At 29.0% G+C, this 16,287-nt stretch overlaps 3 protein-coding genes across 3 annotated transcripts; 1 reads left to right on the forward strand and 2 right to left on the reverse strand.

Moving 5' to 3' along the window:
- Window positions 1-2,061: 2,061 nt before the first annotated feature.
- LOC123299860 (CXXC-type zinc finger protein 1-like) lies at window positions 2,062-6,340 on the reverse strand. Its single transcript, XM_044882256.1, has 4 exons — window positions 6,209-6,340; window positions 5,655-6,109; window positions 3,032-3,242; window positions 2,062-2,903 (listed from the first exon to the last, which is right to left on the reverse strand). Exons 1-4 carry the CDS (start codon window positions 6,230-6,232, stop codon window positions 2,106-2,108), a joined length of 1,488 nt encoding a protein of 495 aa, XP_044738191.1. The 5' UTR covers window positions 6,233-6,340; the 3' UTR covers window positions 2,062-2,105.
- Window positions 6,341-7,414: 1,074 nt separating this feature from the next.
- Window positions 7,415-8,726, reverse strand: LOC123301138. Its single transcript, XM_044883871.1, has 4 exons — window positions 8,619-8,726; window positions 8,389-8,560; window positions 7,660-7,729; window positions 7,415-7,556 (listed from the first exon to the last, which is right to left on the reverse strand). Exons 1-4 carry the CDS (start codon window positions 8,697-8,699, stop codon window positions 7,415-7,417), a joined length of 465 nt encoding a protein of 154 aa, XP_044739806.1. The 5' UTR covers window positions 8,700-8,726.
- A 1,717-nt stretch (window positions 8,727-10,443) lies between these two features.
- On the forward strand, window positions 10,444-15,876 carry LOC123299921. Its single transcript, XM_044882344.1, has 6 exons — window positions 10,444-10,856; window positions 10,918-11,112; window positions 11,903-12,118; window positions 12,294-12,476; window positions 12,556-12,848; window positions 14,518-15,876. The coding sequence occupies exons 1-6, from the start codon at window positions 10,789-10,791 to the stop codon at window positions 15,471-15,473; spliced, it is 1,911 nt and encodes a 636-aa protein (XP_044738279.1). The 5' UTR covers window positions 10,444-10,788; the 3' UTR covers window positions 15,474-15,876.
- Window positions 15,877-16,287: the final 411 nt, after the last annotated feature.

Genomic DNA, 16,287 nt, shown 5'->3' on the forward strand with positions numbered 1-16,287 from the left:
TTGAACGAAAAAAAACTAATTTTTTCATCATTTACTAGGCAAACATGCTGTGGTGGAAATTTGAAAAAAAATGAAAATAAAAATCAGATTTTGCTTAAAAGATTTAATGAACTTTTTTTTAACATATGTCCTCACCTAGTTTCGAACCAAGGGACTATTTATTCGAAGTCAGATACGCTAACCATTATACCATTAGGGCTCTGTTATTCGTATTAATAAATAATTATATTCATATTTTGGACTTTCTTAAATTATAACAAAAAGTAAAACTCATTTTCGGAAAATTTTGAGTAGTATTATTACAAAAAAAAAATGGCAAACGAAGTTTGAAATACTTACCTATCGTGAAGTTCGAAATACTCACCTATTTTTAACTGAAATAATATTGTATAGCTACAGAGAGATGGGGAAAAATAAAATAAAAACAGGGTTTGAGTTTTCAACTTTATTTAAATGAAATCAAAATACATAAAAACTATTTACGAATTACTTGCACATAATTCCATATAATTAATTTCATCTTAAAAAAATTTTTTTGCATCAACTTTTTTTTTACAAACCAAATACCACACAAAAATAAAATGAAAATCCAAAAAGAATATTACGTATTTACAATCCAACTTCTTTATCTCATCTATATTTTATAAGAATTTGTTTGTACCTTTACTAAAAAAAAATTAATTAGTTAATTAATAATTTTGTTCTGAAAGGAAAAATGGGATAGAATAAAATAAAACAAAATTTAAAATATATAACGATATTTATTTATTTATATTAATTTGAAAACGTTATCCCGAAAATTGATTTTTTACTATATAAAATAACCATTATTATTATTCATTCAAATTTTTTATAGGTGACATATGTACAAATATATATAGCACAAGTGAAAACAAACAATTGACTGAGTTAATTGTTGAAATACCATGCATAGTCAGTGTTGATTTATTTATCACATTACACATACAAACATGTGACACATACATAACTGATAATCAAGTATAGTACCTATTATAAAATTTCCGCCTAATTGGCGCCCTCACGAGTAAACAGTGATGTTTATGAAAAAAAATTTTACATTTAAACTTTTGTTCTATCTCTAACGGTTTACAAGATGGGTCCTACGGACCCAAGACCCAATTCACCTATGATGCTCATTTACGAACTTGACCTCACTTTTTACGTCCTGAGTACGCTGAAAAAATTTCAGCTCGATATCTTTTTTCGTTTTTGAGTTATCGTGTCCACAGACGGACGGACAACCGGAAATGGACTAATTAGGTGATTTTATGAACACCTATGACAAAATTTTTATACTAACATCATTATTTTTAAGCGTTACAAACTTGGGACTAAACTTAATATACTATGTATATTTCATATATACATGGTATAAAAAGAGTGAAAAATTTAAATAAAAGGAAAAATTCATTTTTTTAAAAGTAAAAATTTTATCCATTTTTTTTTTTTTTGATATGTACTACTATCAAATATACATGTATATTTGATAGTAGTACATATCAAAAAAAAAAAAATTATAAAAAAAATATTTCCCCTACTCTGTCTGGTTTATAGTGAAGAGCTGTGTGTAAGTACTCACTGCCCTGATAAAACCTTTTTTTTTTTGGGCCCCACTGAATGTAGCCCGTTTGATGGAAACAAGATTTCTGAGTATGATGTTTCAGGTTTTAGAAAACACAAGCAAACATAAACTCAAGAGTCCGTCTTGTGGATAACCGACTTTAAATACGTATTACAGATGCAACATTGAAGACAAATACGATATAAAAATGAACAGAATTAAAAAAAATTACCTCGCTGACTCTATAATCCGTACTTCCGTAAAATAAAAACTCAATTTTTTCGAATAATTTACTCTGGTTGTTAATTTCCGTCGAAGCATATGCATGATTACTTATGTAGTTTTATGCTAAAACGTTCAATCAAAGCTCTGAACATATTAAGGGGGGAAATTGTTTCTCTTAGTCACTGGGGTTTAGGAATGCTATTTTAAAGACAAAAATATTAAGAATTTAATTATTTTATTCTTTGTTTAATATTCTTAAATATACAAAAGAAACCTTGACTATGAAAAAAAAAAATGCTTAAGAAGATCGTTTAGCTTTCCGTAAACGTTTCGCCAATTCTCTTTGAATGGCTTCTTTATCTTGAGCAGCTGTTAATTGTTCCATAACCTCGTGATTGTAAGTTGAGTGCAACATAAGTGCCAGTACACCAGCTCTAGATGCCATACTCTGTCGCAACTGTCTTTCTTGTTCAATAAGTTCATCAATTTTCAACCATTGACGTACTCTTTCCATATCAATTTCGGCACGACGTAATTTTTCCCAAGCATAGTGTTTCACACAAATTTTTTTTGGTAATCGACAAAATTGTCCTGTTAAATCAAATCCATTAGTAACAAGCGGACATCCACAAACTTCGTTATCAGGCGCTTTAGGCTCTTTACAATGTTCTGGACATAAAACGCGTAAACGTTTACAGTATGTACGATTTATTGGATTATAAAAATCACAAAACAATACATTTCCTTCGATACGTGTTTTAAAGACAGATCCAAATGAAGCCTGAGCTTCATATTTATTAAAACACTTCTCCATATGTTTAATAGCAGTTCGATTATGAATTTCATGTCCACAGGTGATACAATACATTGATAAATCACTATCATCATTTGCTAAATCATTTTCAGCTTTTGGATCAATTGTAACCATTTTTGCACGTTGGATGAGACGATCAAGTTCTGAGATTCGTTTATCCAACTCTTCAAGTATGCGCCGTACTTCAATTTGTTGTGCTCGTACTTTTTCTAAATTTTGACGATTACGTGTCTCAGCTTCACATGGACTTAAAGCCCATTCTTGGATACGTTGAGGCAAAACCTGAATTATTTTTTATAAGTTAGAAAGTTAAAAAATTGTATTTTATTAAAATTTTTTATTGGAATTTATTAGCTTTTTCGTGAGATTTAATATAAACTAATACCTTAATAAATTATCTATTATCTTACTTGATATATACGATTTGTTGCTAAAGTCATCCCACATTCGTCACTACAATATTTTGAACCCCACCGAGCGGTTTTTATACAACGAGGACCATAGCACTGCCGCGGCTCTATTGTTTGTAAATGTGGATGTGGCGCAGGTGGTCCTTGGTCCCCAGAATCTTTTCTACGTCGTTTCACCGGTGACATCCCTTGTAACGAATTGATACAAGTTCTACAACCAACAAAATTAATTATAACCACTTAAATTATATCGAATAGTTTAGTTAAAATAACTTTAAACAGCGAACATCAGTGATTTCTAGATATTTAATACAATTTTTAGTATACAAGATGTCCCTAAACTGTCGTCGATTTAATCTTTATTTAATGATGAATAATTTTTTCAAAGAAGTGTAGTTGTTGAATTTATGTATTTTTTTTACAGTATTTTAGGCGATATTTCGAAAATTACTCATCCAATCATTAAATGGTTTTTAAATATTTTGGTCTATTCTAACTATCAAATTCCGAAACTAAGCGTATTAACGGAAATATAATATCATAAAATTCGGTCAAGTTTTTATTTTATTTTATTTTATTTTTTTTTTAATAACTACTATTATGCTAGGAAGCCCTTACCACGGCTTGTTTTTTCCGAAACAAAAAATATTTTATGATTTGATTTTTTCAAATAGAGAAAATTTCAAAAATTGAGAAAAGTTTTTAAATTTTGATTTGGTAAATATTATTTTCTAAAGTTAATTTTACTCATAAAATGCAAAATTCAAATCCATTTTAGAATAAATGGTGTAGTTTCTGATATCTTACCCAAAATCATATCCGATGGGAAATATCGCGTAACAATTTCAATCGCAAAGTGAATAATTTTCGTATTTTTAAAAAATGAAACTAAGGGCCCAGTGTCAGTGAGCCACAAAAAAAAGGAAAATATAAAAGCTTAAAACACATTAATTTATTAATTTCTGCTCAAAAAAGGTAATATTGCCAAATCAAAAAATTTTCTAGATTCGTGCTTGGTTATCCAATTTTGGAATTTTTAGAATAATATTAATCAATTTTGAATCAATCTCTATTATTTTGAATATTAATCAATCTCTTTCGGTTAAGATCGATCTATCGCCTGTTCAGAACCAATGCTCAGTAACTTTTGTAATTTTTTTTTAAATTAATTTTGTTACTTTTTTGACGGCTCATCCCGTACATTGATAATAATATTTGAAAACAAATTTGATAGTTAAATATTTTGATTTATAATTGATGAATCATAAAATTGATAAATAAATTCATTTAATTATTTAAAACCGTATCATTAATCGATATTGAAATTCCAACGATTATTTACATTGAAATATGTATTTTAATAAAGCTAGGAACGTTCTGTTTTCTAGTCCAATTAATCTGAACTGGTTTGTTGTGTAGACGTGTGGTTCATAAATAAAAAACACGGCCACTCTTAGAAGGAAATATTAAACTTAAGATTTTCGAAATCAAGGAGTAACACCTTTTTCTTCCAGAAAGCTGCTTGTTTGAAATTTAGAGAACAAATTTTCAATTGACGTGTTTGGGTTTCTTGTTAATGAATGTGGAAAATATAGTCGGGACCTTGTTACTCTTACATAGACTTATGAAATAATTTTGAAAGTCAAAAATGTTTGAGCTTTTTAAAAAAACGAATTTATTGTAAATAAAAAAATAAAATAATAGTCTAAGATACCAATTAGGATTGACCTTCACCCATCTGTTTACCGAATGAAAGTTTTTTATGAAATATAAAATTTTAACAAATATTCTTACAATGGGTTGTCTAAAAAAATGTGGGCAAGGCTACTTTTAGTGACAATATCAAGAGAAAATTTTTTTGAAATTTTCAATGATTTGCATATCTAATGAGTTTTGGTCTACTCAAAAGTAAAAGCCATAAAGAATATGCAGCGGCTATGTTGTCTGCCTCTTTTCGTTCACTATTATCGCATTTATACAAGTTGTGAATAGTAATTACGTTCATCTGTTAATTCATTGACTCGCATATCTAAGTAAAAATAATTTTATTGCAAATGCGGTGCTATATGATTGTCCACCAAATATCAGTCAAAAAATAAAGTTTACAAGCTTTCCAAGTTTTGATATTTTTATTAAAAGTTGTCTTGGCCATATTTTTTAGGAAACCCATTACAGGATTACAAATATCCCTATTATAAATTTCATAAAAAATAACATTCATTCGGTAAACAGATGGGTGAAGGTCGACCTTAATTCAGATCTTGTACTATAATGTTTTGATCCTACTTATAAAATTTTTTATAATTTAGTTGAAAGTTAAAAAATATTTAAAAAAAGTTCAAAATTATTTTCAGCATTGTTGTATATTTAGTGAATATTTTATAAAATTTCATTTTCAGTCGTCATATCTCAATCAATTTTATTCTTAATCTCGCCTTAGCTCGTCGAGTTTTATAAGAATTCATTCAAAAATTTTGTCACCGAAGTGAGTATAAAAAATTAATTTTATCAATTAGGGGATAATAGTTATGTTTCGATATTACTGTAAGTATCTACTGTGAAAGTAATATCGAAAGATAACTGATAGGTTAATTTTGAGATAAATTATGTTAGTTGTACATACCGATGTTTACATCGTAACTTAAGCCGATTTGATCCCCCATATTTTCGCATATCTTTACAAGCATCACATCTTCCACAATCATCTGTTCGATAGCAGCCCATACATTGTCCACATCTTTTAAAATTTGATTTAACTTCTTTGTCCTTACGTTTTTTAATTCGCCTATCTTCGGAACCAGGAGGTTTGGGAACAGTAACTGGCTTATACAAAGTTTGTAACGTAGGATCTTCTTCTTTACATCGTACACAAAAATATTGTTTGATAAATTTTGCTTCTTTCTCGGTGATATTAATACAATCACCATGATACCATTCTTCGCATGCATCACAGCCTATCATAAAACGGGAACTATCCGATGACCGACAAATACAATAAGCTTGACCATCTTGTTTAAGAAGTGTAGCAATTTTTGATTTACGTTCGGGTAACTCAAACTGTTTGGCAATTTCCTCTCGCTATGGACAAATAACAGGTCAAATTTCGTAAATTTATAAGTTTGAACCAGAATTTAGCATTAATAATATCATTCAAAACATTACTTATTTTAGACTTACCGTAAATTCTCGTTTTTTTGACATATTGCTTTTTGTAATTGTATGAATCAAACAAAAATAGAAAACATAAACCTTTGTATCTGTTATCTTATGTCAAAAGAATAAAGAACATTTTTCAATTCATAACCTCATTCAACGCTTTTAAGGACATAGACTTATATTAATGTAGATCTGTAATATTTTACACATGAAAGCTTTCACTTTTCAAAGTATTAATAGACTTAGGCAATGCACATTACACGAAGGTATGATTCTTGTATAGAAAGCTGAATTTACTTTGCATTTATCGAAAGTCGAATAACTGTACAAATGCATCATTATTTTTCGTTGGGTGAATGAATTTGTATTCACAATGGCATATAATATTCAATAGGGAATTCCACTATTTTTGAAAAAGTACTTCAAAATGTTGATTTTGCTAATAAAAAACCACCAAAAATTTATTTCGGTAAAATATACACTATGATGAGACGAAATAAAAATATTATGCGCATAGAGTCATCTATCGGTGAATATAACAAACCAATGTATATCGAGTCATTATACCAAAAAATACAGAATACTTTTTTGGTTGTAATATAAGTAACGCTTAAGCCCTCTGGAGGAGTAGTTTGAAATACCAAATGATATATATCTGTATTATTTGGTTCGTATATATCATAGATAATAAATATTTATATTATACTATAGATAGGCATCTCTATCATCACCAAGGAAACTTGAGATTTAGTTCTCACTCTGTTCACCAGACAGCGCTTCAATCAATTGACCGCCTTTTTTAAAATACTCAATGCCAAATCTAAATACAATTTAAATTTTTACTTTTTTTTTGTTTTACTGTTTTAGAACATGTTTTGGTATCAAATTTTTATTTGAAATGCTATCAAATATCTTTTTTCCAAATCATGTGCTTAAAACAGTAAAACAAAAAATAATTAAATATTTTAAAGAAAAAAAAAACGCTTTTAAATTATAAAATAAATTTATTAAACAACTAATCTTTTATTTTTGTTTATACTTTTATGCCTAATTTTATATTTCTTATATTTACGTAAAGCTAATTTTTTAATCCTATCAGTAGCAAATCTTAAATCTATTCCCCTCAAAATATTATTTACATTCCGAACCCACATCCTTGTATAAAATAAAAACATTCTATTTACAAATAAAAATTTTAAATCGTGTTTCTTAACACTAAAATTAAAACTAATAAATGTTTGCATCCGTGTTTGCATTTTCCAATCTTTTAAGATATGTTTCATTTTTATCTTTCAAATTTCGAGCAAGTTTTAACATGTCTTTCGCAATATGGTAATATTTTCTTGCTGTTTTCGATAGTTCTTTCACCCTTCTCACATTTCCTTCTTTTAGTAAATACATTTTTTTCTTCAAATCTATGAAAATAAAATATAGATTTTTGATAAAATAGAAAAAAAAGAAACAAGGGAAACGCAGGTCGAATTTGTTCTTCTTCGATATTTATGGCCATAATCTTTCGACTCGTAGAAGCAATAGGCGATCCTAAAAATTGATTTCATTTAAATTTGCCGTTATTGATAAAAATTAATTAAAAATTTTTTAAACAACAATTAAAAAACTCATGTTCTATATACATAATATTATGATTTTAGGTATCAAATAGTGAAAAAGTACAAAAGCTCCTAAATTTCAATAACAATTCCATTTTTTGTGATTTAATAAAGTATAATTGAATCCAAAAAGATTGTAAATGAGCACAAAATATGCCTTCTCATTAAAAAATCATACAGAATTGGATGGTGGTTCGCTATCAAAAGTTCTCCTTTAAAATAAACGCTAATAAAAGCTAAATTTTCCAAGCGTTTAAGGAAATAAACTTGTGTTTCATGGCGATTTATTCAGTAGACATAACAAGTTAAAAAATTCATTAATGAATATTTAATATCTCTTTAGGTTTTATTTTTATATTTACTTTTTAAATTATAATTGTTAGTATCTAACAATTAAATTCACTCACTAGGTCGTTTTGATGCAGTTTTGTTCAAATTTATGTTCGAGGTCTCTGCATGTAAAAATTGCGAACCTAAAATAAATAAAAATTACCTTACAATCAAATTGTGTCTACATTCGTGGTTCCTCTATAAGACCTACATACAATAATAAATTAAACATACGTTAGTTACATAAGGATTTTAACTTACTACTTAAGTGGAGGCTAGGAAAAGCATTAGGCTTTAAGTTAGTTCGCAATTTTCCTGTTGAAGCCTGGAGTTTCATTTCGGCGGCGAAATGTAAATCGCAGACACGATAGTTTTCACGTTTCGAGTATTCGATGTCCGTTCGACCAATCGCTATTGTCCAATTTTTAAACTTCTGAAAAATTAAGTCTTTCAAGAATATTTCTATCCAAGTTAACAATTTTTGTACTTACCTCAAAATTCTTAGGAATCACATGTAAACTAATATCCTTCTGTGTTTTTACACAACCTTTCACACAACAATGAAAAACCATCTTAATATTTATTTAATTTTTAATTAATATTTTATTTGACACTATTTCAGATAAATTTTTGTATTAGTCTGTCAAATTTGACCAGGCAACTATGATCAAAATGATTGTAGAAATTTAGAAAGTTTATGTGATACATACAACGTTTTTGTAATATTCATTGCCTATACTGTATAAATTAAGAACTTGATCTACAGTAGTGAAATCTGTTGAACAGAGTGATAAGTTTTTGGAACTCACATGGTAAAAACAGTTCAAGTTTCTTATCTATATTATAATTAGTTGTCTATGGTATATATGTTTAGAATTGTCAAAGAATACAGATACATAACTGTATTCTTAGGAATTGTCTTTCTATTATGTATCTATCTGTATTATTTAACAAAAACCTATGAATTATGCAGAAAACAATTTACAATAAAATTTATAGAAAATGTTGCCTATTATTTTTGTTGTACGATGACCGGTTCACGAAACATTTGATAAAACGTGTTTTCCAAGATGGCAGCTGAAGCTCACGACGGTTTTTCCTCGTATGACTTCGTTCGTGTATAAGCAAATTCTTATTAGAGCTTAATGTTTTATCACAGATATCACATGAAAATCATTTTTCTATAGCTTCGTTTGTGAACTACTTTTTGAAGCAAATGATTTATTATAAGCATCACAAATATAGGGATTTTCTCCAGTATGGCTTCGTTTATGAAAAAGCAATTTGCATTGAATCGTAAATGTTTTATCACAAACATCACAATAATACGGTTTATGTGTGATTTAACTACTTGAGTGGTAAATGATTTACCATAAGCATCACGAGAATGCGATTTTCCACCGGTATAGATTCGCTTATGTATAATTAAACTACATTGTGTGGTAAATGATTTTTCGCAAGCTTTACAGAATACGGTTTTTCTTTGGTATGAATTCGGATATATGATTACTAAATAATCTCGACAGATAAATGTTTTAACAAAAACGTCACATAAATACGGTTTCTCTCCGGTGTGAATTCATTTATGATTATTTAAATTTCTTTTGTTGGTAAACGTTTTATTACATATTTCACAACAAAAATAGAGTATCGAATAACATTTCTTTACTTCATGCTCTAAATTATTTCGATATTTTTGTTGATGTCTAAATTAGTTCGAGTGGTAAATGTTTTTTCACAAGCATTACATGAAAACAGTTTTTCTTAAGTATGTTTTCAATCATGTACAATTAAAAATATTTTATCACATGAATACGGCTTTTCTCCAGTATGAGTTCGTTTATGTGCAATTAAATTGCATTTTAGAGAAAATTTCTTATAACAAACATATCATGAAAATGGTTTTTTTCCGGTGTGTGTCCGCTTATGATTAATTAAATTATTTTGTGTGTTATACGTTTTATCACAAGTATCACAAGAAAAACGTTTTTCTACTAGATTGGTCAAATTGATTCGTTCAGAATAAGTTTTATCAGCATCCCTCGAACAAGTGTCTGTCAATATTTCTTAACTATTTTTTTCTTTGTTGATCAATTCGGTGTGCAATTCGGGAGACAGTTTCTGTTCAATTTTAATTATTTCACCTTCACTATTAACTAATAACTGATTATTTACATAATAATGTTGATGAACTGTTGAAACATTATTTTTCAGTTTTTCTTCTTCTATAATGACTAATTCTGAATTAAATTATTTTTCCATTTTAAGTTTTTCATCTTTTATTAATAAAATATTATTTATGTAGATTTGTTGGTGTTCTGTTGAAACACTTTCATAATAAGGATTCGATCCATTTTAATGCATTCCTCTCTAATGTTCAAGAAGAAGGAATTATTTTATATTTGTCATTATTCCAACTTTCAAGTAAAAGTAAACATTTCACAACTTTTCATATGTCATAAACGCAGAAACCTATTGACATTATAGTACAAATGGATTGCGCGTGGCTCAGAGAGTGTGTCATAGAATAATATAATGGAGTGTGCCAACAACTGAGGTAATTTCTTGGGTCAGTTTCAACATGGCGATTGTCGAGACGCAGCTGTCGAGCTGTCACTGACCTTTATTTACTTATCAAGTGTGTCGAAAATATTTAACAACATGCCCGCGCAACGTTGTTGTTTCATTTGTGGTTTAGTGAAATGTGTGGACCCTGTTTCGTTTCACAGGTAACGTGAATATATTGTACTGTAATTTATGCCAAAATTAAAACATTGCTATTTTTTCCAGGTTTCCTAAAGATCCAGAAAAAATAAAAACATGGACGAACTTTTTCAATTTACCATCTGATTCTGCGAAGAATTACAATACGGAACATATCCGTATATGTAGTAGGCACTTCCAAACTGCAGATTTCATTGAATGCAAAAATTCACAAAAAAAACTTCTTCGTCCCAATGCCGTTCCTTCAATAAAACTTGACATGTAAGCTATATTTGAACCATGGAATCAACTTCAAAGAATCAATTAAATACGCCAAAAAAGTAAATTTCAACAATTAACTCAGTCAATTGTTTGCTGAGTCACTTGTTCAATTTAAATTTTGCGGAAACAATCACTTATTGATTGATCATGAAAATTTTTTTTGGCTGTCACTCATTTGCGAAAATAACTCCAGAATTTGTGTAATTCTTTTAATATTTTATATGCAATTATAATTTAGAATTTATTGAATGATTCCATTATTAATTTTAATGGCACTTACAAGCAAATCTTCACCTCTCGAGCCAAGCTTAAGCGCGCGTCAGCAGCAGCAGATGGCAACAATTCGCTCAGTAACCAGATTGATATTTTTAAAGTTTATATACTTTTTTTAAATTCGGTCCAAATGATGATTCATTTATGGACTTATTAAATACATTTTCATAAAATGACTGTAGCCGGCCGGCTTAACGTAATCAAATTTGTGTAATGAAAAAAATGAACTATGTCTATACTCAAATACTTATACGAATTAGTTAAGTTTTTTTTACTACATACAAATACAATATAGTTCACAATACTTTTATTTTAATGTTATTCTGATAGATAATAAAACTTGACTGGTAGTTCATCGCGTACTCTCACGCTTTATGTAGTATGCAGAGCGTGGTGGTATATCGTCGGGTTGTTTATGACGACGTGTTATTTTTATTGTTGGGTTAATTGTTAACACCACATTATAAATGATTATGAATTTTAATATAATATATAACATTAACATTTAATGTTGTAGCAATGAAACAGTACGAAAGCGATTTCGCCTCGCAAAATCGCCAAAGGTACGAAAACAAAAACAGCGAAAGAACGATGATAACGATAAAAATGAAAGTACTGGTAATAATCCAGTCAACAATGAAGGTCAAGGACAACAGATGGTATACAAGACGAGCTGCCCAAAAACTTGTGTGGTGTGTCGATTTCAGAGCCACTTGTCACAGTCATATTTCAGGTACAAATACGTTTTTTACAACTTCTTTTATTTTATCCACAGATGAAAAATACAGTAGAAAATTTGCACGAGCATGTATTTTTAATTTATTTCGAACATCTGCATCGTTTGAAATGTTTTACATAATTTGAATACACCATTTTTATGACCAACATTGTCACTTTATTTTTTTCAGATTTCCGAAAGACAACAGGCGCTCACAGTGGCTAGCAGCTTGCAATATTAACTCTGTCACCGATGAAATGCGACTTTGCAGCCGTCATTTTGCAGACGACTGTTTTGTACGCACACCTGGATCATCTAAACGAGCGGCCTTAAGAAGCACAGCTATGCCAACTTTATTTTTACCAAAATCATCGTAAGTTGACGTTTATTCAAAATTGTTATATTTAGAAAAACTTTCTTCGTAAAATGTAATTGTTTTTTCATTTTTACAGTGAAACAATTGCACAGGATGTTGAAATTCAAGACAGAGCAAATGGAAACGCATCAGCTAATTTTTATGTTTCAACTATGACCAAGATTTGTGACAAAATCAACGTATTGCGGTCAGAAGCAGATAATACTGACATAACAAATACGCAAGGCAATGCTATTGAAGTAGAGAATTTAGAGGATCCACTTCCTGAAATTATCTCTGTGTCAACAGCTGGAGCTATCTGTGCTGAAGTTTTACAGACTGAAGTAAATAAAGCAGAAGTTACACCTCATACTGAAAAGAACGTTACAGGTAAGATGAGTGTTAGTGATGAATTGTTCAACTTTTGTTTAATGATCGAGAGAATTTTAAAAGCGTCGACGAATAATTTGTACGAGTCATGTTTTTTCAAATCTCTTGTTGAAACTATCATGAAAATGGACGAACAATTTTTAACATCAGACCATTTTCAATGCTTATTAAAATAATCACTAAAATGTATTTAACGATTCGAATTTATCATGAGGAGAAAAAAAGAAGCAGTGTGAAGAAATATATCAGACGAATTCACACGAAGTTGGTACTGTACAAAAATCAGTAGGATAAATGTAAAAAATTATCGTTTCTCGAATTTATTCGAATATTAGAATACTTCGCAGAAATTAGACATTGGAGTTTCCACACAGAAAAACAAATTCCTACCACACATATAAAAAAAATATGACAATATTAAAATATTTCATCACTTCATTAACATTTTCCCTAATTTAAAATAAGTAAAACTAAAATAAATAATTATTTTTACGATAATGATTGCATAAGTACAGATCTGGAACATTCAAGAGGAAATATTTTGTCTTGCTAACTACGACTAAATTCTTTTTGCAGAAATTATTCAGATTAGATAATTACTTTACTTCGTATTAGGAAATAAAAAGGGTAAAATACCTTTCATTTCTGGGATGATAGAATAATATGATAAATTGAATGATTGTTAATAATGCAAATTGCTTATACACCAGCATTTATTATTTTCCCACACTTGGTAGCACTGCTAGCTTTGTAAACAATTTTACTATTAATCAAAATGACAGTTGGCAATGTTGTCTGCTTATGAACTGTCAAAAACTCGGACTAAAAAACACACTACATGATAGTGAAATTAATTTTATCCATTTAATAATAATAGAAATGGGTTCTGAAAGTGCAGATATCTTGGTCGGCGAAGCTGAAGGTGCTTTATTCATTTGATTTACAGTTCAGAGTATTCCTAATGCCCCTAAGTTATTTTACTTACATACATACCTAAATAATAGCCATTCAATTCCTTATATTCTTGATCAGTGGAAAGGCTTAAAATTACAATAAAAACTTGAAATGCTAGGAAAAAGTTTCGTTAAACTCTTTGTTAATAATTTGTTTTTGTAAATTTATGGTTTGCCCATCTTATTTTCAGCATGATTTTATTTCAAAACCAAAGTTGGAATATAACACCTGTTTTATATTGAGTAAAAAAGGTCTTTCCTGGCCTAGCTTGTTTTTTTATTTTTCTGTCTTTAGGCAAAATATATACCTACCCAATCGTTAAAAAACATATGCATATAATCCAAACCATTTTTAGAATATTGCAGAGAGACAAACACCTTTAATTACATTTGATATTTTTTAGTAACAGGTAACTCGTGATAATATTTTTCCATTTCTCAATATATTTTCGTAACCCTTATGTAGATCTGTAGCTCTACAAATCCTGCTATATTTCTTCCGTGTCCTCCTTGGGTATTGTTTCTACGCGTATTTAAAATATTTAATTAAAAAAAATCCCTAGTGCTGCCATTTTAGAAACAAATTTACTTTTTGGAATATATCACTGATCATTAAATTTAAGCAATCGTCAAGAATTAATAAAAAAAATGGAATGTATTCCGTTGCCATCTATATTTATTGCTTATTTTTTTATTCAAAATTTGTAATGTTACAGGACTGTTGGTCGAAATGAAACGACAACCAACTACAAGAAAACGAAAATTACCAAAAAATAAATCTGGCAAAGTTTACAGACTACCAATACGACAAAAAATTTTTAGATCATCCACTTCTAAATCGGTACGGACGCAAACAGAAGTATTTATGGATTGGAAGAAATTTTTAACAATGGCACATTTAGATCGATACTCAATGAACATCATGTTTGGATTACCAAGTCTATACAAAATTGTAAAATTTTTGAAAATGTGGGGTATAAATGAGACTATTATGAAAATTCCTGATCAATTAATTTTAACTATTTGGAAATATCGTTTTAATTTAAATTTAAATTCCTATTCATATATGTTTTCATATAATGAGAAAACTGCGTTAAGTTCGGATATATTAAACGATTGTTTTCATATTGGAACTGAAAGTTTATATAGATATGTCCAAGAATTCGAAGAAAGGAATATTCAAGAGTTAGGCCGTTTAATGTCACGACGAATATATTTAGATGTGTTTGAAATCCCTGTAGTGTCACACTTAACTTTTGACCAAATGAACTATTCTACGCAAAGAGGCACAACTACATTTAAGACAATTGTTCTATTTGTTGGAAATTTACAATATTTCTATGTATCCGATTTATATGGGGGTTCGACAAAAATTTCACATATTATTAAAACGTCACAAATTGGAAATGTAGTTAGACCTGATGATTATATAATATATTCGAAAAAAATTACAGAATCAGAGGCATCATTGATTAATGCGAATATTGTAGATAGTTTTCCTGATGACCGAAAAATGTTATTTTCTACAATTGAAATGAGACTTCGAAAACAATTTAAAATTTTGAATGAGAGTTTACCCATTCATTATTGGCCTATCGCTAATCAAATATTTCATAATTGTGTGTCGCTATTTAATATGAGTTTAAAAGGTACCGTCGTAACGCAAAAGTAATTATTCATATTAAAATCACAATACTGGTAATACAATGAATTTTTCTTCAGTAACGAATATAAAAATTATCAACTGTGGTGTGGAAGGAGCTTAGTCTTTATATCGGCCGTGTAAACTTTCTAATAAATTTTCTTATCGTATAGAAATTTCCCCAGTCGTTGTATAGTCAAAATCAGTTAGGTCTTTGTTCTAGTTTTGTTTAAATGGAGATACTCTCATGTGTCAAAATGCAAAGTTGAATTTGGCTGATTTTTTATACGTTTATTTGGCCGCAATCTGCCGTGGTGGAAATATCTGTTTTAAAAGAATATGTTTATGAAGTGGTGTTCGTAAAAATATGGACAAAGACATAAAAAAAAAATCATTTTTGACTGAAATCATTTTTCCATTTCGTTTCGAAGAGATGTTTTTATTCTAAAATGTGTTTTTAATTTAAGACGAAGTATAATAAAATATTGGATTATGTAAAGTTTTGACTTTTTTTTTGTACCCAAAGAACCTTTTTATAACATATGTAAGCATATCTATGGTGGTAAGTATTGTCTTGAGAACCTCCAATCACTGTTATTTTTAGGATTTTGAATGGAAATTATGGTAAGTAAAATTATGTTGCTACTTTCTCCTTAGACCTAATGCTTTCCCAATTCAAATACAGCTGAACATATTTATTCAACCTATATCAAAATTTTGATCGTAGTTCAATATTTGTAAGCGTTTCAAACTTGAGACTAAACTTAGTATACCTTGACATATTTCATACACACATGGTATAAACACTCGGTTCGTCCGTCACCGTAATTAGAATACTCGGCTA

The sequence above is a fragment of the Chrysoperla carnea genome, chromosome 5, assembly GCF_905475395.1.
Source record: "Chrysoperla carnea chromosome 5, inChrCarn1.1, whole genome shotgun sequence".
In the NCBI taxonomy this organism is placed as follows: Eukaryota; Metazoa; Arthropoda; class Insecta; order Neuroptera; family Chrysopidae; genus Chrysoperla; species Chrysoperla carnea.